Here is a 26,357-nt window from a genome sequence, read left to right on the forward strand (position 1 = left end):
ATGATGTATTGATAAAATTAATTTTACCTGTTTCTTTTATATTCATTTTAGTGTAGCTACTAGACAGTGTAAATCAGGTAGCTCACACTTCTGACTCACCTTTTACTTTTTCATTGGACAGCACTGCTTTGGACTAAAATCAATTAAATTTCTCCAGGACGACTTAAGAATGTAGAATCTTTGCAGATCTCCCAAGGATACGAATACCACAAGGTAGTCTGTGCAGATACACTGTTTTTCCCATAGCCTGATAAACCCATGTGGCTCCAGTTTTCGTATTTACAAAGGGCTCCAAATGCAAACACTTTCAGGGAGGCCTGATAATGTCAATGAGCCAAGAGGGTTGGTAACAGGCATGGGAAGGACTCTGACAACCTGGAGACAAATCCTTTATATTTAAACAATAAATAAATAAATAAACAAACAAACAAATAAAACTCTGTGCAGGCCAAACACAGTACTTCTATGTCAGGGTTGAACCACCTGGGTATGAGCATTTGATCCCAGCCTTCCAGGATCAACAAAGCACCTGGTTAGTGACCTTCAGCCTCTGCAACCTTAGCCTCTCAACGTTCCCCAGCACCGACAGACATACAACAGAGTTACAAGTCACTTCAAGACCACAACCCCTCCCAACAACAACTGTTAAAGTTCTACAACACCAACCATCCAAAGCAGCTAATTCTGGTCACCCTCTCAGGGAAGGAAGCCTCCTCAGACCCCAGTCACACTCTCCCCCGTAAGAGCTGTGGTTTTTGCCTTCTGTAACCCTCATCTGGGACTTGACCACAGGCAGGCACCAAGTCCATCTTCTCCAACTGTATTAAACCTGTCTAGGTCTAGGTCAGATCTCCCATGCCTTGGTATTCTCATCAACGCTTAGCAGCAATTTGCCCAGAGTAATTACCTGGTGAGTACTTACAGTTTCCAAAGGTGGGTGCAAGGAAGAGAAACATCTATATACCTTTGATAAATCAAATAACCTCTTCCTCAATTCCCCATTCAGCACAGACTGACGGATCTAGGTTCTGGAGACAGGTATACCTGGGTTCAAATCCTAGCTCAGGTTATTTAACCTCTCTGAGCCTCACTATCCTTATGTGTAAAACCTCACAGGGTTGCTGCGAAAGTGAAATTAAGTGCTTACACTGTGCATGACGAAAGCACTTTTAAAATGTTAGCTACAGCCAGGCACTGTGGCTCAGGCTCACGCCTGTAATCCTGGCACTTTGGGAGGCCAAGGTGGGTGGATCACGAGGCCAGGAGATCAAGACCATCCCGGCTAAGACAGTGAAACGCTGTCTCTACTAAAAATACAAAAAATTAGCCAGGCGCGGTGGCGCACGCCTGTAGTCCCAGCTACTCGGGAGGCTGAGGCAGAAGAATCCCTTGAACCTGGGAGGCGGAGGTTGCAGTTAGCTGAGATCGCGCCACTGCACTCCAGCCCGGGCAACACAGCTAGACTCCGTCTCAATAAAAGAAAAGAAAAAATAAAAAAGTGAAACATAATCTTTGGGCAGGTTCTCACTGTCCTGATCTCTTAGGAGCTCAAGTGTGCGTCATGAGAGGTTCTGCATTAGAGATCAATTCCCTCAAGTTTTAGGACTTGGCTTTTAGAAAAGTAAAAGGATTCAGGCCGGGCGCGGTGGCTCAAGCCTGTAATCCCAGCACTTTGGGAGGCCGAGACGGGCGGATCACGAGGTCGGGAGATCGAGACCATCCTGGTTAACACGGTGAAACCCCGTCTCTACTAAAAAATACAAAAAACTAGCCGGGCGAGGTGGCGGGCGCCTGTAGTCCCAGCTACTCGGGAGGCTGAGGCAGGAGAATGGCATGAACCCGGGAGGCGGAGCTTGCAGTGAGCTGAGATCCGGCCACTGCACTCCAGCCTGGGTGACAGAGCGAGACTCTGTCTCAAAAAAAAAAAAAAAAAAAAAAAAAAAAAGAAAAGTAAAAGGATTCAATCCCAAACTCACTGGAATCACAGAGCACTCCAGATTTTTTCAATGGAGCCAGGCGTGGTGACTCACACCTGTAACTCCAGCACTTTGGGAGGCTGAGGCAGGAGGATTACTTGAGATCAGGAGTTAGAGACCAGCCTTGGCAACAATAGTGAGACCCTATCTCTATTTTATTAAAACAAAACTTTTTTAATAAAATAAAATTTAAAAAATAGAATAAAAAGAATCATCTGAAAGCAAGCAAACAAAGCAACTACAAGGATTAGTGGGAAAATGTCTAAAAGTCTAAAACTTGTTTTGATCCACAGAGACCTCTGACAGGTGGCTTAAGGACATTTACTCCTGAAGAAGACATTTCAAATCACCCAGTTACTAAGAATAGAACTAGAAGAGCAACAGGCATTTCATACCAGTTCCACTCTCAATTCCAATCTCCAGTGACCCCAGTCCAGGACTCAGCAGAGAGACTGCAGAATTCTTTTTACTAAATTATTCAAAAAGGAGACCTCCTTTATCTTTCATTCTCCGAATCCCAGGTCCCCGGCAGCATTCCAGAAACATTCAACGGGATTCTATTCTAAGCACTGGTTTCCGAGCACAGGCTTCTGCCACACTAAGAGAGCCCAGGCATGCCTGATCCCTCCCTTACATCTCCACACTCATGCTCCCCACACACAGCACCTAAGGCTCACATGTGTCACATGCTCTGGCAAGCAAACAAGGCAGCTGTTCATCTAAGAACACGGACAAGGCACCCCAGCCACTGCAAGGATCCTATCCCCCGAGGTGACTCACGTGCTAAACACAGGGGTGCCCACCTGCTGCATCAACTCAGCTGCCTCGTCATCCCCGTTGCCCACACCAGGGTTCTTTCGCACCACACCAGGGCCAGCCTTAGGAGCCGCAGCAGTTCTCTGTGTTGACATGGGCCTCTGGGGAGCTGAAAAAGAGAGCACAGGTTTTTGAAAAGGAGTAATTTCAGACCAAACAAACAAAAAATCCACAAGACAACATGGAGAAGCTGTGACCAACTGCCTTCCACAGGTGTTCAGTGAAGGGAACCAATGCTAGCGAGACCCAGCATGCAAGACCACACTCCCACATTTGCCTGAGTGGTTTCTATCCTGGCAGCAGAGTTAAGTACCAATTTCAGTCATGATGTTTCATGCCGGGAATAAGTCCTTCAGTGAGGTCTTTTCTCCACTGCGGTGAACAGGACTAGCATCTGAAAGGGGTACAGTCATTCCGGTGCATAGAGATGATCCACCTTAACCCAGCTCTGACCAAATCCACAAACAGGTTGTTTCATGTTGGTTACAACAGCTAAGATTTAGTTAACACATCTACAAACCAAATCCAGCTTCGTAGAGCAAAGGCAAACTTCACGCCAGGCATGAGCACACAGTCCTGGCTGCTGCCAGGTGCCCACTGCTCCCCATCTGGAAAGTTAGGTCCCTCCTAACTCCTCACCTCCAACTCCTTGGACTGGAAGAGGGAGGGAATCCATAAGAGCAGGAGAGCCTGCTCTTCCCATGAATTGCTTTAAAATCTTTCTCTCTGCTTACCTTTTAGAAGGAGTTTAGGAAGGTGAGGAGAGAAAAGCATCACACTGACTAGTATTTACAGACGTCTCTCAGTATTTACAGCCAAAAGCAGACAAAGACAAGAAAAAAGGAGTAAAGCAGCCAACCTATCTACAAGTAAAAATCAAGAATGGGCTAAACCTCAAGGTATAGATATCACTGATGATTCACTTACTTAGCAATTATTTTGTAAAGTCTGCATATTACATGCCAGGTTTGGAAATATCTCATCTTCCTAACACCCCAAACTATAATCACAAGGCCTTTCACCCACAGTAACAGGCATTTCCTCTGGATGACTCTCTCTAGCACGTTTATCCCAAAGACTAAATGCTTAATGCACGTCTCCACTCAACTGGTAGCAGCATCTGAAATATGAAATGCACAGGGTTATCTATGCAGTTTCCCATTCTAAACAGCTAAAGAATAAAAAGTACTCAATATCTAGAGAAATGGGAACCCTCATATACTACTGATGGGAATGGAAACAGCTCAGCCACTTTGGAAAACAGGTAGTTCCGCAAAAGGTTAAATACAGAGTTGGGCCGGGCGCGGTGGCTCAAGCCTGTAATCCCAGCACTTTGGGAGGCCGAGACGGGCGGATCACGAGGTCGGGAGATCGAGACCATCCTGGCTAACATGGTGAAACCCCGTCTCTACTAAAAAATACAAAAAAAAACTAGCCGGGTGAGCTGGCGGGCGCCTGTAGTCCCAGCTACTGGGGAGGCTGAGGCAGGAGAATGGCGGGAACCCGGGGGGCGGAGCTTGCAGTGAGCTGAGATCCGGCCACTGCACTCCAACCTGGGCGGCAGAGCGAGACTCCGTCTCAAAAAAAAAAAAAAAAAAAAAAAAAAAAGGTTAAATACAGAGTTAACACATGGCACAGCAATTCTGCTCCCAGAGTATATACCTTTGAGTCTGTAACTGAGAGAACTCAAAACGTATGTCCACACAGAAGCTGCACATAAACATTCATAGCAGCATTATTCCCATTTGCCATAAAGTGGGAAACAACGCAAATGACCATGAACTGCTGAATAAAATGAGGTACAGGCATGCAATGGAATTCCACAATAGAAAACAATGAAGGAATGATACATGCTAGGTCATGGATGAACCTTGAAAACAGCAGGCTGAGCAAAAGAAGCCATACACAAAAGACCACATACTCTATGATTCTATGTATAGCAGAACTTCAGAATTTGCAAATCCAGAGACAGAAAGCAAGTGGTTGCTTAGGGCTGGAGGGCGGGCAAAAAGCTGGGGAAAGTGGGAAGTGACAACTATAAAAAGGAACAACGTTCCTTTTTTTTAATTTTTTTTTCTTAAGACAGAGTCTCTCTCTCTCTCGCCCAGGCTGCGATGTAGTGGTGCGATCTTGGCTCACTGCAACCTCCACCACTGGGGTTCAAGCGATTCTCCTGCCTCAGCCTCCTGAGTAGCTGGGATTACAGACATGCGCCACCATGCCCAGCTAATATTTGTATTTTAGTAGAGACGGGTTTTCACCATGTTGGCCAGACTGGTCTTGAAACTCCTGACCTCAAGTGATCTGCCTGCCTCAGCCTCCCAAAGCGCTGGGATTACAGGCATGAGCCACTGCGCCCAGCACGAGGTTTCTTTTTGGAGTGATGAAAATGTTCTAAAATTGATTGTGGTGATAGTTACACAACTCTTTAGATATATTAAAAACCGTTTAACTTTATACTCTAAATATAAAAGTGTAATTATATGGCATGCGAACTGTCTCTCCATAAAGCTATTTAGAAAGCACTCAGCCTACCCTCTCTATCAGATGAACCAGCCTCTCTCAAGGTATTATGAAACCTTAATTATCTACCCTGTCCCACAATATACACATTCTATACTACTGTAAACACATCCTGGGAAAGCTATCAAGCCCATACCCTTCTGAGAAGGTATGTAAAATCAGCCTCTCCCTACCCCCTCGACTCTGCTAGCACCATGGCAAGCCAAAGTCACCTAACAGCTATAGTTCTAGGGCAGGTAGGGAAGCCGTGAGTATACATAGGAAGCTGGTCTACAGACAGAATAACAAAGACAGCCAAGAGCAGTCCCTGAGAGACCTACACAGCTCCTTCAAGGAGTTCAGCTCTGGTATAACTTCCCATCCTAGGGCTCTGTGAAAATGCCCTTGTTTTGGAATGAACAAATGCTCTCTTACATGAGCTGGCCTGATGGATTTCTAGAGCTTTGGCAAAACTGCATACAGTAACTTGTTCAAGTTTCAAAAACCCTCTGGGGCAAGTATTAAAATTCCCATTTTACAGAGGAAGAAACTGTGGGGCAGAGTTGAAGTTGCTTACACAGGGCTACAGATACCTAAGGACAAACACAGTTATCTGCCTGATGCCAGAATCCATGCCCGGGCCACATACCTGGGATTATACTTCTTAAGATCCTTAAGCCTACGGCTACTGAAAAAATTCTAGTTGAATGCTGAATGAATATCTAGAACGCTATCTTTTGGAAACGTTTTGGGGTTGTTTTTTTTACCTGCACTGCTAGAACTGAGAGGTTTCTTCGGTTTATTCAGAGCTGGAGCAACAAGGGAAGGAGCCACCGCAGTTTCTTGACCTTGTCTGGCAGCCACAGGGTCATAGTCTTTTCCATCATAGTTTGCATCAAAAAACTTCTTGAACCACTGAACGAATTCAAAATTGTCCTGAAACTTTCCTTTTACTAATTTGTCCACAGGAATTATCTGCAGAGAAAAACAACTGTTTAGCCCAAAAGAAGAGGCTTTTGGCAAGCATCAAACTAGTCCATGCATCAATTCATTATAAAGCTCTGCCAAAAGGAGAAAAAAATATTTTAGAGACCTTAGGGCTAAGTAAGCCCCTAAATTTATAAAGCAAGTTTCATGCAGTTTGCCTTCAAGAGTACCTACACTTACCAACCCCTCCCCACTCTCTCAAATTTATGAAAAGGAATCAGAAACAAAAAAGGAACAAGTATCATATAAGTCACATATACACATCCAAGCACATCCTAAGACATGATACAAGTGTCATCATGCTATAAAGAGTAGGTCTGCCATATAACTTGCATGGCCACAGTGCCTATCACAAAGCATGAAATCCACTGCATAGGCCAGGCACAGTGGCTCATGCCTGTAATCCCAGCACTTTGGGAGGCCAAAGCAGGCAGATTGCTTAAGCCCAGGAGTTTGAGACCAGCCTAGGCAACATGGTGACACCTCAACTCTACCAAAAATACAAAAAAATTAGCCAGGTGTGGTGGCATGCGCTTATGGTCCCAGCTCCTTGGGAGGCTGAAACTGGACTGCTTGAGCCCAGGAGACAGAGACTGCAGTGAGCCGAGACTGTGCCACTGCACTCCAGCCTGGGTGACAGAGACAGAGAGAGACCCCATTGAAAAAAAAGGGAAGACCTCTCTTTCCCTAAGCGGCCTAAGGTAATCTGTGAAAATGGTTCGCTATTCACTTGACCCGGAGAAACCTATGAAATCATGCAAATCAAGAGGTTCCAATCTTCGTGTTCACTTTAAGAACACTCGTGAAACTGCCCAGGCCATCAAGGGTATGCATATTCAAAAAGCCACGAAGTATCTGAAAGATGTCACTTTACAGAAACAGTGCGTACCATTCCAACGTTACAATGGTGGAGTTGGCAGGTGTGCCCAGGCCAAGCAGTGGGGCTGGACACAAGGTCGGTGGCCCAAAGAGTGCTGAATTTTTGCTGCACATGCTTAAAAACGCAGAGAGTAATACTGAACTTAAGGGTATAGATGTAGATTCTCTGGTCATCGAGCATATCCAAGTGAACAAAGCACCTAAGATGCACCGACGGACCTACAGAGCTCATGGTCAGATTAACCCATACATGAGCTCTCCCTGCCACACTGAGATGATCCTTACTGAAAAGGAATAGATTGTTCCTAAACCAGAAGAGGACGTTGCCCAGAAGAAAAAGATATCCCAGAAGAAACTGAAGAAACAAAAACTTACGGCACGGGAGTAAATTCAGCATTAAAATAAATGTAATTAAAAGGAAGAAAAATCCATTGCACAAATCAACCAAAGGCATCTACAATGAACCGTGTTCAAGAAAACTCTGGGCTGGGCGTGGTGGCTCACACCTGTAATCTCAACACTATGGGAGGCCAAGGCGGGTGGATCACTTGAAGTCAGGAGTTCGAGACCAGCCTGGCCAATACGGTGAAACCCTGTCTCTACTAAAAATACAAAAATTAGCCAAGTGTGGTGGTGGGTGCCTGTAATCCCAGGTACTCAAGAGGATGAGGCACGAGAATTGCTTGAACCCGGGAAGTGGAGGCTGCAGTGAGCTGAGATTGTGCCACTGCACTCCAGCCTGGGCAATAGAGTGAGACTGTCTCAAAAAAAGAAAATAAAAGAAAAAACAATAATTCTAACCTGAAAATAGATCAAGATGCAGAATCAGTCTCAGGATAAATTTTTACAAAATGATATGATTTCCAAGTTAATTCCAAATCCTATTAAAACATGCTTGCTGGGTGCAGGGCTATGTACCTACAATCCTAGCTATCTTGAGGGCTGTTTGAGTCCAGGAATTTAGACCAGCACTGGCAACACAACAAGACCTCATCTCAAAAAACAAAAACACCAAAAAAAAAACCCACAAAAAACAATAATAATAAATATACATAAGGACCCTGTAAGTATTTTTACTATACAAGAATACTGTGTTTTCAAGTATTCAAATCACTGAAGTGTTGGCTACAGCTTAACTTTTTAATCTTTTTTAGAGATGGGGTCTTGCTCTGTTGCCCAGGCTGGAGTCTCGTGGTGCAATCATAGCTCACTGCTGCCTCAAACTCCTGAGTCCAAGTGATGCTCCTGCCTCAACCTCCAGAGTAGCTAGGACTACAGGCATAAGCCACCATGCCTGGCTTTTAACTATCTTTTAATCTCCAAAGATTCCAGTTGCAATGTATTATAAAAAGAATATATGCAATTATATATACACCCCCCCTGACAAATATAATTTTTAAAAATTACTTTGCATGATACTGAAGCATTCACAAATAATACCTCTGTACTCATTTCAATAACCCAGAAATACATAGCATGGGACAGAATTAGATATAAAACAAAACTGGCCATGCTAACCGTTGAGGTACACGAGGGATCATTACACTATTTACTATTTATTATTTATACACTATTATTACTTTTATATACTTTAGACATTTTCCATATTCAAAAAATAAAATACAATTCCATAAAAATGAATGCAAAATTACTGTATATAAGCTATATCTATTTAAACTATGCCTGGAAACTAAGTGATATTCTTATACTATAAATGCCTATTTTATATATTGTAGAGACAGAACTAAAATTTAAAAAAAAAACCTGATTTCAAAATACATAAAAACCAGACACACCAGCAATATCTGGGGGTGTTACTACCTTTGCCAAAGGAAAAAAAAAAAGTTATCCCCCCAAAAATGACTTAAAAGGATAAACCCTTCACAAGGGTGGGGGAAGGGACAAACTACTTAATCTATTATCTACTAAAACAGAGGTAATGTTTGTGCTAAACCATGCCCGGTGGACCATGTTTCTGTTACCCTCAAAAAACTTTGGGGGCAGAAAGGAGTTTTCCAGCACCCACCACAGAGCCTCCTTGTATCCTTCTGTAAAAAGCAAGTATTTCTAGAATCTTCTCCACCTCAGCCTCCAAAGTGGTGGGATTACGGGTGTGAGCCACCGCGGCTGGCCTTCTCTATTGGAACTATTCTACATACAGTATGCTTTTACAGAAGTAAATCCAGATTAAGAGTTAGATTTCAGACTACTAGAGATTACACAGTAATTTTTTTTAAATAAAAATCACTGTACAAATTTACAGGCTGATTCCTCTAAACAGTTACTAACTTCACAGACGATGAAGAAAGAAACAAGAAAGGGGCATAGGGGCAAGAAGGTAGAGGGAAACTGCTCCCAGTAAATTCTACGTTAACTGAGAAAAGTTAACTAGATAAATTAAGAATAAAAAGAAAATGTCCAAAGTCATAAGCTAGCATCTATATCCTTAGTAATGATCATTAATTAAGGAACATTAACCACAGTAAAAGATAACATTTACTTACTTTGTCAACACCCATTCTCTTAAAACCCGCTTGTAGTATTTTGAAGTTCTGGATGTACTCGTGTTCTAGCTTAGCCTGGAATTTCACTTTCTTCAAGGCAATGGAGCCAGGGAACAGCATGTCCATAAACTGACAATAGGCAGCCCCTGAATGAACAGCAGCAACAGAAAAATACAATTAAAGAAGCAGGGTGAACTTCTTCCCAGACCCACTTAAACCAAATACAATTTTAAAAGCTGTGAAGTAGATCTACAAAAACCAAAAGCTTCACTGATTTCATGTGAAGTCAATTTTTAAAATCTATAACAAGACTGTGGTTTTCACCCCATATATTCTACAACGTACTTGCAACCCAGACGTCTGTAACAAGGAGAAAAGGAATGTTTCTACAAAATTTTAAAACTCCTGTTCTTTATTGGTAATCATCATGACAATAAAATGACCACTAGAAAGATAAATGAATGCCCAAAATACAGAAAAGATAACAGAAGTGACATTTTCTGATTTTTCACAAAGATATACCCTCCTCTTCATGAGGGGATTTCCAAGATCCATCCTTGATCTAGTTTAAAAAACTTTTTTTTCCCCTAAGATGTCTGTCTCCCTGGGCTTTTTACATCTCTAAATACATTTAACCTATCATTTCTTTTCTTCTTTTTTGTTGAAACAGGGTCTCACTGTCGCCCAGGCTGGAGTGCAGTGGTACAATCTCAGCTCACTGCAACTTCTGCCTCCAAGGCTCAAGTGATCCTCCCACCTCAGCCTCTGGAGTAGCTGGGACTATAGGCTCGTGTGACAAACGCTCAATTAGTTTTTTATTCTTTTTGTAGAGCACCCGGCCAACCCGTCATTTAAATAACAAAGCTGAATAGAAGACTTTTTGTGTTCCTCTATTAAATTTTTTGGTTTTGTTTTGTTTTTTTTGAGACAGAGTCTTGCTCCGTCACCAAACTGGGGTGCAGTGGCACAATCTCGGCTCACCGCAACCTCCACCTCCTGAGTTCAAGCAATTCTCCCGCCTCAGCCTCCCGAGTAGCTAGGATTACAGGCATCCGCCACTACACCCAGCTAATTTTTTGTATTTTCAGTAAAGACAGAGTTTCACCATGTTGGCCAGGCTGGTCTCGAACTCCTGATCTTGTGATTCACCTGCCTCAGCCTCCCAAAGTGCTGGGATTACAGACGTGAGCCACCGCGCCCAATTTTTTTTTTTTTTTTTTTTTTTGTTAAGACTTACCATGGCCAAGCGCAGTGGCTCACACCTGTAATCCCAGTACTTTGGGAGGCCACAGCGGGCATATCACCTGAGGTCAGAAGTTCGAGACCAGCCTGACCAACATGGTGAAACCCTGTCTCTAGTAAAAATACAAAATTAGCCGGCTGTGGTGGCGCATGCCTGTGCCCGTAATCCCAGCTACTCGGACGGCTGTGGAAGGAGAATCGCTTGAACCTGGGAGGTGGAGGTTGCGGTGAGCCGAGATCATGCCATTGCACTTCAGCCTGGGCAACAAGAGTGAAACTCTGGGCCAGGCGCGGTGGCTCACACCTGTAATCCCAGCACCTTGGGAGGCCGAGGCGGGCAGATCACCTAAGGTCAGGAGTTCGAGACCAGCCTGACCAACATGGAGAAACTCCGTCTCTACTAAAAATATAAAATTAGCCAGGCATGGTAGTGCATGCCTATAATCCCAGCTACTCGGGAGGCTGAGACAGGAGAATCGCTTGAACCTGGGAGGTGGAAGTCGTGGTGAGCCGAGATTGCACCATTGCACTCCAACCTGGGCAACAAGAACAAAACTCTGTCTCTGGAAAAAAAAAAGAAAGAAAGAAAGAAAAACAAAAATTATCCAGGCATGGTGGTGGCGCATGCCTATAGTCCTAGCTACTCAGAAAGCTGAGGTGGAAGGATCACCTGAGCCTGAGAGGTTGAGGCTGCAGTAAGCCATGATCAGGCCACTACACTGTCTCAAAAAAAAGAAAAAAGAGCAAAACTCAGGCTCAAAAGTAAATAAAGACTATGATAAGGCCAGGCACAGTGGCTTATGCCTGTAATCTCAGCACTTTGGAAGCAGGTGGATCGCTTGAGTCCAGGAGTTTGAGACCAGCCTGGGCAACATGGTGAAACCCTGTCTCTACAAAAAATACCAAAATTAGCTTGGGGTGTTGGCATGCCCTTTTCATTCCAGTTACTCAGGAGGCTGAGGTGGGAGGATCCCTTGAGCCCAGGAGGTTGAGACTGCAGTGAGCCATGATCGCATCACTGCACTCTGGCCTGGGGGACAGAGAGAGACCTCGTCCCAAAAAAAAAAAAAGAGACTGCTATAATAAATTATTGTAGTATTTCATCCCATTTCATTCCTTCCCCCATTTGCCCATTTTTTTTTTCCAAAAAGTGTTTTATTAGTGCTTAAACTTTTTGGAAGATTATTTCTCTAATGCCTACAAACTGAACTCTCCTAAATCAGAGCAGGCTTCACTGTGTACTTTACTGCCCTTCCAAAGTTAATTTGCCAACGGAACAAGCTTGGGAAGCTAAACCAGTGGCTAAACAGTAAGTGATCTGCAGAATTCAAGACTGCCATAAAATGCATATTCAACTTACTTGAGGTCAGGCCAAACCAGTTCTCTGCTGGTTCCAGCATTCAGTTACCATTATTTTCGGAAATTCAACATAAAGACAGCAGGGGTACTTCAGTGACCAGAGTGACATTTTTAGTAGAAAGGATCTTCAGAAGGTTAAGGCCTTGATTTTTGAGGTGACTGATTTATTTACTCATCCAACAAAAGTAAACTGAGGGCATTTTTTTGCTTTCTTATTTTTTTTGAAATGGAATTTTGCTCTTGTTGCCCAGGCTGGGGTGCAATGTTACGATCTTGGCTCACTGCAACCTCCACCTCCCAGGTTCAAGCAATTCTCCTGCCTCAGCCTCCCGAGTAGCTGCGATGCAGGCATGCGCCACCCTGCCTGGCTAATTTTGTATTTTTAGTAGAGATGGGGCTTCTCCATGTTCGACAGGCTGGTCTCAAACTTCCGACCTTGGGTGGTCTGAGTGCCTCGGCCTCCCAAAGTGCTGGGATAACAGGCGTGAGCTACCGCGCCCGGACAAACCAACTTTTTTTTTAAAACCCAAACAGAAGACAATCTATTAAGCAACTATATCCACAGTGCTATTTTACCCAGTACTATTTTATGCAATTAAAAAAAAAAAAATTGGCCAAGTACAGTGGCTCACACCTGTAATTCCAACACTTTGGAAGGCCAGGGTGGGCAGATCACCTGACGTAAGGAGATTGAGACCAGCCTGACCAACATGGTGAAACCCCACCTCTATTAAAAATACAAAAAAATTGGCCAGGCGTGGTGGCATATGCCTGTAGTCCCAGCTGCTCGGGAACCTGAGGCAGGAGAATCACTTGAACCCGGGAGGTGGAGGTTGCAGTGAGCCAAGATCGCACCATTCATTGCACTCCAGTCTGGGAGACAGAGCAAGACTCCACCTCAAAAAAAAAAAAAAAAAAAAAAAAAAAAAAAAAAAAGGGTAACGATTTATACATGAAACTGGCTACCAAAACTGCACAGGAGTTTAAAAAAAAAAAAAAAGCTCAACGACTTATGAATGAAATTGGTTACCAAAATTGTACAGGAATAAAAAAAAACAAAAATTCCCCTATTTCTAAAAAGAGAATCAATTACATCAATATTGGCATCCAGTCCTCCTGACAGACTTTTATGCGAGTATGATTCTCTTCATATTTCTTTTTCTCTTTTAGAGACAGGGTTTTGTCATGTTGCCCAGGCTGGTCTCAAACTCCTGGGCTCAGGTGATTCTCTCATTTCGGCCTCCCAAAGTGCTGGATTACAGACGTGAGCTACCACAAGACCTAACTATTCATAACCAGAAGAAAATGAGCTTCCTATCTTCTGTTTTGTTTTGCTTTAAGTAAAGCAAGGGAAAAATCAAGGAGGTGCTTGAAGACTTAGGCAAAAATGTTTGAAGAGGCCAGGTGCGGTGGCTCACACCTGTAATCCCAGCATTTTGGGAGGCCGAGGCAGGCGGATCACAAGGTCAGGAGATCGAGACCATCCTGGCTAACACGGTGAAACCCCATCTCTACTAAAAATACAAAAAAATTAGCCAGGTGTGGTGGTTGGTGCCTGCAGTCCCAGCTACTCCGGAGGCTGATGCAGGAGAATGGTATGAAACCGGGGGGCAGAGCTTGTAGTGAGCGGAGATCTCGCCACTGCACTCCAGCCTGGGTGACAGAGCGAGACTCTGCCTCAAAAAAAAAAAGTTTGAAGAAATACTTCCTTGGTCAGAAGTGTGACTTGATAAAACTAGTACCTCAGAAAGGCTCCAGACTTACTCAATATAAAAGGGAAGGTGGGGGCTGGGAACTTAGAGGGAACTTAGTGTTCGTTCCTTCAGTAAGGAGGCCACTGCCAGCAGCGGTGAGCAATCTGAAAAGGGGCTGGATCTAGAAGATCCTTCAGAAGACAAATAAAACTGTGAATTAGCCTCAAAAGATGCTTCTCAGGCCTGGGACACTGGAAGAAAAGGTGGAATCATTGCTCCAAATGGAGTACCTGGAAAAAGGAGCAAGCCTGAGAAGAAAACAAAGCTGGGATTTTAAGTAATGACAGGCAGGGCAAAAGTATCCCATAAACAGAAACATCAGACCAGATCTGAGCTGAGGGAGGCCTGGTTAGGGGTGTGATAACACACTCTCAGAGCAGGAGGACCATGGCATTAGCAGTGCAGCAGAAACAAGATCGCCAAGCTGTCTTACATGAACTCAAGGGCTGTCAGGGCCCCACATTAAGCTGAGGAGAAAGGAACCTCCCATTTGCCTGGGAACATCAACACCTTTGCTGCGAAGGAACCCATAAAGGAGGCCAGGCTGGAGGGAGAAGACAAAGAGAAGGGGAAAGCCAAATACATGCAGTGAGGCCCTCTACATGTGCAGAGGACCAAGCTGTGCCCTTGAGAAAATGCAGAGGGGCTTGAATATGGAATGCAACACACGAACAATTCACAAAAGCAACCTGTACTCCTTTTCTGACAAAAGCAAGCTCTCATAAAAATCATTCTCTTTGACCAGGATTTTCCTCATGATGACTATCTTTCCAAAATACTTGATAACTACCTCTCCAAACTACGGAGACTACAGAATGTATTAATGAATCTTGAAACAACCTGCCAACTCTTCACTGAAAGCTATCCTTGCCTAATCTCCCTCTACCATATCCAAGCAAAGGCTCAGCTCACTGTTGGGGGTACGGGAGCCCATTGTCAACAAAATTTGGCCACTTCAAGGCAGCGGGCTGATTAACACAGGACCTCAGCACTTTGCCCTCTCAAGGAAGAAACTTATTCCTACTTTGTAAAGCTGTGTTTGGTGGAGAACTCTGGTCCGCCAGATCCTCTGCGCAACAGAGCTAGGAGGGATCTGGCACCAGCGTCAAAAGCACCTGGAATTCTCCTGGGCCTCAGTAAGCACAAGGAGTTGAGGAGCCTCACTTTCTCTGACTCCAATCCCCTGGCAGCGGGCCTTCTTCAGAGAGACAACGTTTGTGTCTCATCCTGTCTGCTCTCGTACTGGAAGCAAGACCTCATTTTCTAAACACCAACGTGAAACACAATGCAACCAACTACATACTCCAAGAGACATCCTATACAGCTTTCTTTTTTTTTTCTTTTGAGATGGAGTCTTGCTTTTTCACCCAGGTTGGAGTGCAGTGGCACAATCTTGGCTCACTGCAACCTCCATCTCCTGGGTTTATGTAATTCTCCTGCCTCAGCCTCCCAAGTAGCTGGGATTACAGGCATGCGCCACCACGCCTAGCTAATTTTTGTATTTTTGTAGAGATAGAGTTTCACCATATTGGTCAGGCTGGTCTTGAACTCCCAACCTCAAGTGATCCACCCACCTCAGCCTCCCAAAGTGCTGGGATTACAGGCGTGAGCCACCACGCCCGGCCTCTATATGGCTTTCAAGAAGACTAGTTAAGAACGAGCAAGTTTGTTTACAAATCACAGTTAAGTGTCCTGCACTTACCCTTGCCTACTGGGAAAAAGCACTTTATCTGGGAAAAGTAGCAGACATCAGCCAAAACTGACATACCACCCAGAGGCAGTGGCTCACACCTGTCTAGGACTTTGAGAGGCCGAGGTGGGCGGATTACAACGTCAGGAGTTTGAGACCAGCCTGACCAACATGGTGAAGCCCCGTCTCCACTGAAAATACAAAAATTACAGGTGGTGGGCACCCGTAATCCCAGCCACTCAGGAGGCTGAGGCAGAAGAATCCCTTGAACCTGGGAGGCGGAAATTGCAGTCAGCCAAGATCACTCCACTGTACAGCAGCCTGGGTGACAAAGCGAGACTCAGTCTCCAAAAGAAAAAAAAGTAACTGACAAACCTCACAGATTTTATAGTGAAACAGAATCACTGTAACTATATGTAATTTACATTTGTAATTTACATTTGTTTAATCCCCTCCAAATGTTTCTCTAAAAGATATAACATATATGCACCAGGATGTATGTGGGCTGTGTGCTCAGAAAGATCTGGTTCAAAACCAGGTTCTGTAATACATAAGCTGTGCCATATATTACAGGGTCAGTCTCCTCATCTGTAAAAGGAGGATGTGCCCCCACCAAATGACCTGCACTCATTTGCAGGGTCTGGCACACAATCAGTATCTGAGAGCTGTTATTATAGGTGATTCTCACACTGGCCAACAAGTAGGCCAGGTATCGCTGCCCCAGTTCACAGATGAAGAACTAAAACATTAAGGGTCTTGTCAAAAGTCACATGGCTCAGAGCAGACTGAAGCCTCTTTATGCCCAGTCCTGTCTGCAACAGCTCCCTGCCTGAATGAGATAAACCTAGAGCCCGATCAGCACATACACAACTTATCTAAACATTCAAGATCACATTTTTCAATTAACTAAGTGAAAGAGACTTTGGAATATATTTACAGAAAGAGGTAAATTTTAGACAGAATTGCTGGTGAAAAAGTTGGCTCCAGTGAAAACTAGAATGACCTCATACCCACATTAGTCACAGATCACAGGTCAAACAAGTGCTTTAAAAGCCTCACACAAATGGGGATAGGGAAATAAATAATGAGGAAACCAATAGAAAATGGTGGGGGGGACACAGCACAGATCTAAGGCTAACAACCTGTTGTCTATGATCAACAAAGTAATTAATGCTGAATAAACACAACTCTTGGGCACCATGTGTTACTCTACAGCTTCACACGTAGTCTCCATCTGACCATCTGTAAAATCAAGATTAAATACACCTCACCAAGGAAATAACAAGACAAGTCAATGAAACTAAGACCGAGACCAGGACCCCAGCTATAAAATAAGGGCAGAAGCTGAACTCAAAAAAATAAATAAATAAAAAATTCTATAAGCAATGGCAATTTTTTTTTTTTTTTTTAGATGGAGTCTCACTCTGTCACCCAGGCTGGAGTGCAGTGGCGCCATCTCGGCTCACTGCAACCTCCGCCTCCCAGGTTCAAGTGATTCTCCTGCCTCAGCCTCCCAGGTAGCTGGACTACAGGTATGTGCCACCACACCCGGCTAATTTTTTGTATTTTTAGTAGAGACGGTGTCTCACTATGTTGATCAGGCTAGTCTCAAACTCCTGACCTCATGATCCACCCACCTTGGCCTCCCAACGTGCTGAGATTACAGGCGTGAGCCACCGCACCCAGCCAAGCAAAGGCAATAATTTAAGATCGATCCAGGGCAGGCACAGTGGCTCAGGAATAGTGAGTGAATAGTAGCCGGCTTGAATAGTGGAATTATAAGTTGTTTTTTTTTTGTTTTTTTTTGGATACAGAGTTTCACTCTTGTTGCCCAGGCTGGAGTGCAATGGTGTGATCTCGGCTCATCGCAACCTCTGCCTCCCGGGTCCCGGTTCAAGCAGTTCTCCTGCCTCAGCCTCCTGAGTAGCTGGGATTACAGGCATGCGCCACCACACCCAGCTAATTTTTGTATTTTTAGTAGAGATGGGGTTTCACCATGTTGGCCAGGATGGTCTCAATCTCCTGACCTCGTGATCCGCCCGCCTCGGCCTCCCAAAGTACTGGGATTACAGGCGTGAGCCACCGCACCGGCATAAGGCATTTTTTATTTTCTTCTTTCTAGTTTCCCACGTCATACAATTAGCATATATAGAAAGAGACCATATTTTTGCTCTTGCTTTAAATCATTACTTCTTTCTTGTTTTTTTGAGACAGTCTCGTTCTTATCACCCAGGATGGAGTACAGTGGCATGATCTTTGCTCACTGTAATCTCCGCCGCCCGGGTTCAAGCGATTCTCCTGCCTCAGCCTCCAGAGTAGCTGGGATTACAGGCGCCTGCCACCATCCCTGGCTAATTTTTTTTGTAGTTTTAGTAGAGACAGGGTTTCACCATGTTGACCAGGTTGGTCTTGAACTCCTGACCTCAGGTGATCTGCCTGCCTCGGCCTTCCAAAATGCTAGGATTACAAGTGTGAGCCACCACACCCAGTCTTTAAATCATTACATCTTTGTCAAATTGTTGTTAAACAGTAGTTCCATAAAATTGTGGCTGAAATGACACTTGCCTGACTTTGATCTTGTGCTTCTTGGGAATAAGAAATGCCACTGATGAACTAACATAAAACTAGAACAGTTTTACGTTAGTAGTTAGTACAGACAGTAGTTAGTACAATTACTGTCCTCAAATAAAACATGAAATCTGGATGCACAATAATAGACACCAAGAAGTCGGGGCTGAGCTCCAGGCCTCAGAATGCAGTCTCTAGAGCAGAAGATGGTGGATCTGCAAGCGAGAGCATACTCTTTATTTAAGTTTAGTTCTGGCCAGGCACGGTGGCTCATGCCTGTAATCCCAGCACTTTGGGAGACTGAGGCAGGCAGATCATTTGAGGTCAGGAGTTCGACCTCATGGTGAAACCCCGTCTCCACCAAAAATACAAAAAAATTAGCAGGGTGTGGTGGTGCGCAACTGTAGTCCCAGGTACTCGGGAGGCTAAAGTAGAAGAATCGCTTGAACTTGGGAGGCGAAGGTTGCAGTGAGCCAAGATTGCACCACTGCACTCCAGCCTGGGTAACAGAGCCAGACCCCATCTCAAAAATAAAATAATAAACAATAAAAAAAGGCAGGGCACGGCGGTTCATGCCTGTAATCCCAGCACTTTGGGAGGCTGAGGCGGGTGGATCACGAGGTCAGGAGATCGAGACCATCCTGACTAACATGGTGAAACCCCATCTCTACTAAAAAAAAAAACACAAAAAAATTAGCCAGGTGTGGTGGCGGGCGCCTGTAGTACCAGCTACTTGGGAGACTGAGGCAGGAGAATGGCGAGAACCTGGGAACCGGAGCTTGCAGTGAGCCAAGATCACGCCACTGCACTCCAGCCTGGGCAACAGAGCAAGACTCCGTATCAAAAAAAAAAAAAAAAAAAAGTATAGTTTCTTTTTGAAGCAGAAGCAAAGACAGAGCTGAGAGGAAGAAACAGGGTGGCCCTAACAAAGACCCTGAACCTCTCTGTGTGGCTTTGCAGTCAGATACAGGCCTTCACATTCCTGAAAAACCTACAGGCTTTCCTAGAAAAATGATCTAGATGATTTGTCTTACCTGAGCACAACTGCTCGATCTTTGTCAGATTCAACTGCAGAGACTCATTGATCCAAGCCAGCATGTCATGTCGACTTAGGTTATCACTGGTCACTGACGTTGAGTATACGTTCACTGCCATCTTCTAAAGCATGGGAGGAAAAAAGAAGGGCCCATGTTACAGTAGGCATGCCAGTAAGGGCAAGTGTTTCCTAGAGAGTCACCAAGAGCAAACCTGCAGGAACACTCAATTTTACTTTTATTTTTATTTTTTTTGAGACAGAATCACACTCTTTTGTTGCCCAGGCTGGAGCACAGTGGCGCGATCTCGGCTCACTGTAACCTCCTGAGTTCAAGTGATTTTCCTGCCTCAGCCTCCCGAGTAGCTGGGATTACAGGTGTGCACCACCACACCCAGCTAATCTTTGTATTTTTAGTAGGGATGGTGTTTCTCCATGTTAGCCAGGCTGGTCTTGAACTACTGGCCTCAGATGATCCGCTCACCTTGGCCTCCCAAAGTTCTGGGATTACAGGTGTGAGCCACCACGCCCAACCTAGGAACACTGAATTTTTCAGCCTCACCTTCTTCCCCAAGAGGCCAAACGAAACCTGGCCACAGAACCTGGATTTCCGCATACAAACACGACCTGAAATGAACTGTGCAACACTAGTCGGCCTAAAATTGAGGCCCCATTTTAATGTGATTAATATACAATTCTAAACTACAAGAGGCATTAAATAAGGGGATGAGTAAGTGCTTTTTTTTTTTTTTTTTGAGATGGAGTCTCGCTCTGTCGCCCAGGCTGGAGTGCAGTGGCGCGATCTCGGCTCACTGCAAGCTCCGCCTCCTGGGTTTACGCCATTCTCCTGCCTCAGCCTCCTGAGTAGCTGGGACTACAGGCGCCCGCCACCGCGCCCGGCTAATTTTTTGTATTTTTAGTAGAGACGGGGTTTCACCGTGGTCTCGATCTCCTGACCTTGTGATCCGCCCGCCTCGGCCTCCCAAAGTGCTGGGATTACAGGCGTGAGCCACCGCGCCCGGCCTGAGTAAGTGCTTTATGATGGGAGGCAGATGCACAAACGAGAATGCTTTCCGTTTAGAAAACATCAACCCAAGCTTATCTATTAAGCTATCAAAATGGGCCGGGCACGGTGGCTCACCCCTGTAATCCCAGCACTTTTGGACGCTGAGGCGGGTGGATCACGAGGTCAGGAGATCAAGACCATCCTGGCTAACACGGTGAAAGTCCATCTCTACTAAAAATACAAAAAACTAGCCAGGTGTGGTGGCAGGGGCCTGTAGTCCCAGCTACTCTGGAGGCTAAGGCAGGAGAATGGCATGAACTCGGGAGGCGGAGATTGCGGTGAGCTGAGATTGCGCCACTGCACTCCAGCCTGGGCGACAGAGTGAGACTCCATCTCAAAAAAAAAAAAAAGATATCAAAATGTTTACAATTTTCTTCAGATTTTGTTTTTGCTTGTTTTTGAGATGGAGTCTTGCTCTGTTGCCCAGATTGGAGTGCAATGGCACAATCTCAGCTCACTGCAACCTCCGCCTCCCAGGTTCAAGTGATTCTCCTGCCTCAGCCTCTCAAGTACCTAGGATTACAAGCGCATGCCACCACGCCCGGCTAATTTTTTGTATTTTTAGTAGAGACAGGATTCCAGCATGTTGGCCACGCTGGTCTCGAACTCCTGACCTCAGGTGATCCACCCACCTCGGTCTCCCAAAGCACTGAGATTACAGGCATGAGCCACCACGCCTGGCCCAATTTTTATTAATTCCTGTTTATAGTTTTCACTACTTCCCAAATTTTCCTTAAAGACTATACTAGGCCAGGCACACTGGCACATACATGCTTGTAATCCCAGCACTTTGGGACGCTGAGGTAGGAGGATCACCTGAGTCCAAGAGGTTGAGGCTGCAGTGAGCCATGTTCACAGGACTGCACTGCAGCCTGGGCGACACAGTGAGATCCTATCTCAAAAAAATAAATAAATAAAATAAATAATTTCATAATTGAAAAAGCAAATCAGCTTTTCAACACCTAGATATAAAAAAAGCAGTATCAAATGACCTTACAAGTGAAGAATCCTTGTAGTTAATTCTCTGCAGAGCTACCTGGGGATGGTAGGGCATCTGAGGGCCTAAGTGCCAGAAGCTTCACAGACACTTGTTTAACCCTGACAGCCCTCTGCAAGGTTCACTTCATGTTCCTCATTTTACAGGTGAGGACAAGAGAGGCCCTCGGGGTTGGCAGGCAAGCCTGCCCAGCCCCAGCCTCCACATTCTCTTCCCTCCCTTTCCTGCTAGGCTTTCAAATTCAAAACAATAAACACACAGCAATGAGTCTAATTTTCAAATGCTAGTAAACGTGGGTGTTATTGTCTATGAACACCAGTTTAGTCAACCCTCACTCATTCTACAAATGTCTACCAGCTCTACCACGTGCTAGGCACTGTTCTAGGGATCAGGAAACAGAGAAGCAAGAGACAAGGTGCCTGTCCACAGGGAGTTCACATTCTAGTGGTGCAAAGTCTGATACTGACCAAATACACCAACAAACATCATTTCATACCAACCACTTATGCAACGGGGTTTAGGGAATGTGGTCAGAGGAAGCCTCTCTGAGGTGAACAGGTGAGCTTAAGGATCAGAAGGAAGTAGCTACATGAAGCTGTAGAGATAGGGCATTCCAGCCCAGCCAGCAACAGGAAGAGCAGAACCTGAGGTGGGAACAGAAGTCAAGAGGCCAGACCATGAACGGGCTCTGCAGACTATGGGAAGGAATTAGGATTTTATTCTATTAAGAAATCCACTGTCGGGTTTGTTTTTGAGGTAGGGTGTCACTCTGTCATCCAGGCTGGAGTGCAATGGCACAATCACGGCTCACCGCAGCCCTGACTTCCCAGGCTCAAGCCATCCTCCTGACTCAGCTTCCCAAGTAGCTGGGACTACAGATGGTCACCACCAAGCCCAGCTAATTTTTCAATTTTTTTGTAGAGACCAGGTCTCATTTTGTGGCCCAGGCTCAAGCGATCCTCCGCCTCAGCCTCCCAAGGTGCTGGGATTACAGGCATGAGCCACCACACTCAGGCACTTTCAGGTTTTAAGTGGGGTAGAATCTTCTCTCATTACAGTTTGAAAAAGATCACACTGACTGCTAGTAGAGAACAGACAGCAGGGAGGGAAGACTCAAGATAAAAGCAGGCTAATCCAGATTTAAATCAAATCCCTGGGCAGTCACCATGAGGACACACAATAAAATACGAGATATTTCATAGTGACCTAGACACTTACAATTTTCTTCATTTCATAAGACAGCAACATTACCAGTGGGGAGGGGCAGGGGAAAGATGCAGAGCAATTTGGAACAACCCTGAGATCCTAGCCCTTTGCTCTCTTCTGGTACTTCGTTCCCTCCACCTAGTGACTAGTATAGAGTTGGTCTTTCCACATCGGTCTCCTGCACTAAGCTGCTGCAAGGCCTCCTGAGTCACCAAGCTACAGAATGTGACAGCCAGAAGAGGCAAATCCATCCATCCAGTCCCCTTTTAATGGGGTGACTGAGGTCTGTAGAGGTCAATAACTTGTCAGGTCTGCGTCCCCTCACATCCCCCAGGCACTTCATAGTTAGTGTCTCGCACATAGCAAGCACTCACTACTTGCTTTCAGGTTGGCAGAACAGTGTCAAAGAAAAATGTATCTATATAAACTTGTCAGAAAGCAAATCATCAACAGTCTTACACTCCCCAAATCAGCTGATAAAACCATGTTATGCAAGACACCAACACAATTTAGTTACTGACTCCACTGGGAAATTAATCCCTATGTTTCCAGAGCAACTCATTCGAACCTTTATGACAGGAATTGCCACAATGAATTGTTACTATCTTGTTATTTCTGAACCATTCTGGAACCAGATTTGGGCCAGGAGGCAATCCACTCGATGCAAATAGCTGAGGATTTCAAGCCAGGAGGACATGGGTTTGAATGTGAGGCAGTCACTCATTAGTTGTGTGATCTTAGGCAAGTTAAACTTAAACTCAATGTACCTCAGTTACAAGTTAAAGCCACCTATCTGAAAAGGGTCAAAGAAGGGTTTAAATTAGATAAGGTACATAAAATATTTGGCATGGCATCTAATTTAAGAGGCATTAAACAAACAAGATGTAGGGTAGGGACCTTGTCTCATTCATCCTCCTATCTCCAGTGCCAAAAACAGTGCGCCTGAGACCTGCCAGCACTATCTCGCATGGAGATGCACTGCAACAGTCTTCAAATGTGTCTGTGTCAATCTGTTCTTACACAGCAAACCAGAGAGAATGTTCTGAATCACAAATCAGAGCAAGAGTCTCCCTTGTTTAAAAATCCCTGAATGAACAAAATACCGTGTGCAAAATCAGGTACCAAGCAGAGACATTCAAACAAAAAAACATGGTCCCAGCTGAGCACTTGTAATCTATTAAAGCAACATTCCTATATATACTGTACTGAGTGCATCATGCTGCCATAAACTCTAAGCAGCTGGTAAAGCCACGTCTGTCTCCTGACCACACCCCAGCTCAAAAAACGTTAATGGCCTTTCATCATATAATTTAAAACTTTCATTAGCAGTACATTAATACCTGGTCCCACGTGCTCCACCAACGCTGTAACCACTAAATACATGGATTAGGCACGATGTGGATGTGCAATAAACATCCACGGACTCAATCAATTAATTGGCTCCTCCTGACAGTCAAAACAGAGCTCCAGCTCATCCTTCCTTCACAATTCCATCACTGGCAGCCACGGAAGACCCATGACTACCACGCAAATCTCACCCTTACAAGGCTTCCTGATCCAGGTTTCCACCACCATGAAAAAGCTCCCTCAAGCCTACCCAGGGATCTCTCTTCCTTCAGCCGCTCTCCTAGCAAGATCCCAAATCTACACGAATTCAACGCTGGCTCTACAGCACTCTATTACTTTCAAGGCACCACACTGAGCCCTATGCAAAGACAGGGAAGAGATGCCACCAGAAAGGAGCCATGTGACCCTGGGCAAGTCACTTAATCTTCCTGCACCACAAACGGCTCATCCTGTAAAATGGGTAAAACAGCACCTCTGCACAAAGTGGTGGTGAGGATTAAACGAGAATCTACATGAAAACACTTAAGCAAAAGGTGCATCACGTCCTAAGCTTCCCTATGTGCCTAAAACTGTGCTTGGCACTTTGACACACCACCACAAAGGGCACATCTGGATCTGTAGCTCTGGACCTTAGGAAGAAAGTGTAATAAAGACGTTAAGAGCCTAGACACTTAAGTCTCAGGCGTGGGTTCAGCCACTTGCTGGGCTGCATAAGACACCCCACCTCTCAGTCTCAGACCCCTCATTTGTAAAATGAAAGTAATTTCTCTTGCCGGGGGCGGTGGCTCACGCCTGTAATCCCAACACTGTAGAGGCCGAAGCGGGCAGATCACTTGAGGTCAGGAGTTCGAGAACAGCCTGGCCAACATGGTGAAACCTCGTCTCTACTAAAAATACAAAAATTAGCCGGACGTGGTGGCGCACGCCTGTAATCCCAACTACTCCGGAGGCTGAGACACCAGAATCGCTTGAACCCGGTAGGCGGAGGTTGCACTGAGCCGAGATGGCGCCACTGCACGCCCGGGCGACAGAATAAAACTCCGCTTCAAAAAAAAAAAAAAAAAAAAGAGGAAGAAAATAATCTCTCTTAAAGACAGTATTAAAAGACACAAAGCCACATGGAGTACTTAACATAGTGCCTGACACAGAACAAGTGCCCAACTAACAAAGAGCCGCTATTATCATTACTACTGTTAGTGACATGCCATCAGAGAAGTAGATGCCCGGCCTAGCATAACCTCCCTCAATGAGCCTCAGGATCCTCATCCCCAAAATGGGGCAGAGGTCAAGCTCTGCCCTGCAGCATCCGAGGACAACTGTGAAGCAGGGACTGAACTAGCACTGTTGATACCATCCTGTTATACTGTCCTCCTGTTCATCACAATGTGGATTCCTGGAGAGCAAATCTTTGCTCCCGGGAAAACAGCCAGGGTTTATTTAGCTCGGTGCCCAACACCTAGTGGGCACTCAATAAACACACTGAAGAAAGCAGGGAGTCCAAGAGCTGGCTTACTTTTTGCCATACATCGCGCTAAGAGTTTAATGTGGATAGTATTACTGTCCTCGTTTTACAGATGAGGAAGCTGAGGTCCAGAGCGGTTAAAGCACCTGTCCAAAGTCACACCGCAAGGAACCCAACCCAGGTCTGAATCCACCACCCGATCTTCCGGTCCTCAAGCGACACGGCCTCCTACAATGTGGGTCCCAAGAGCTCCCAGGACGGCCCACCACGCCCACACCCTCCCAGGGCCCAACCACCCCAGGACCTCCAGCCGCGGCAGCGCAGGGACCACACCTCAGCGGCGGCCCAGAACCCCCACACCACGGAGCAGCAGCCCCCACTTCCGGCCCGAGACCCCGCCCCCCTGAGCACAGCGCAGAGCGCGCCCCCAGGCCCAGCCCGCGCGCGCCGGGTCACGGCCCCGCCCTTCCCCCACCCGGCTCGCAAAGCACCGCCGTGTGGAACTGGCCAGGCGCCGCCCGTAGGGCCTGCCCGCGCACGCCCGGCTTTGGCCCACGCGGGCGCCCCCACAGCCGCACTCCCCCGGGCCCGCTGGCCGGCTCACCGGCTCTCAGAAGAACCGCGTCCACTACCCGCAACCGGCTCCGGTTCCGTCTTCGTCTCGTTCAAACCGCCAGACCCCGCCCGCCCGCCCGCGCGATGACCTCACACGCACCCCCCTCCCGTTACGCGCCGACGTAAAGGCTCGTCATCCTCCGCCGGCTCCTTTTATAGAGAGAGACTCAGCCGCGCGCCGGGGGCGGAGCTCGGCCTCTGATCGACAGAACGGGAGCCGAGAAGCGGGGCCCCGACCGCCGGGGCGACTGCGGCACGTGGTCGGCCGCAGCCAATGAGATCCCGCCTCGGCCCGGTGTGACTCTTTCGGTGACAAAATCCCTATGGCAGTAGCCAAAAAGAAAATTGCTTTTA

The 26,357-nt window shown here is 45.8% G+C and overlaps 1 protein-coding gene across 1 annotated transcript in view; it reads right to left on the reverse strand.

Annotated features, from left to right (window-relative positions):
* The window catches only part of LOC105496195 (microtubule associated protein RP/EB family member 1), a 41,823-nt gene extending 15,725 nt beyond the window's left edge, over window positions 1-26,098 (reverse strand). The window contains exons 1-5 of the mRNA XM_011766377.3: window positions 25,993-26,098; window positions 19,312-19,435; window positions 9,665-9,810; window positions 6,062-6,269; window positions 2,780-2,901 (exon numbers count right to left, since the gene is read on the reverse strand). Of these exons, the coding sequence (XP_011764679.1) occupies window positions 2,780-2,901; window positions 6,062-6,269; window positions 9,665-9,810; window positions 19,312-19,432 (597 nt within the window). The 5' untranslated portion in view covers window positions 19,433-19,435; window positions 25,993-26,098. The remainder of the gene's footprint in view (window positions 1-2,779; window positions 2,902-6,061; window positions 6,270-9,664; window positions 9,811-19,311; window positions 19,436-25,992) is intronic.
* Window positions 26,099-26,357: the final 259 nt, after the last annotated feature.

This window comes from Macaca nemestrina, chromosome 15, assembly GCF_043159975.1.
Source record: "Macaca nemestrina isolate mMacNem1 chromosome 15, mMacNem.hap1, whole genome shotgun sequence".
Classification (NCBI taxonomy): Eukaryota; Metazoa; Chordata; class Mammalia; order Primates; family Cercopithecidae; genus Macaca; species Macaca nemestrina.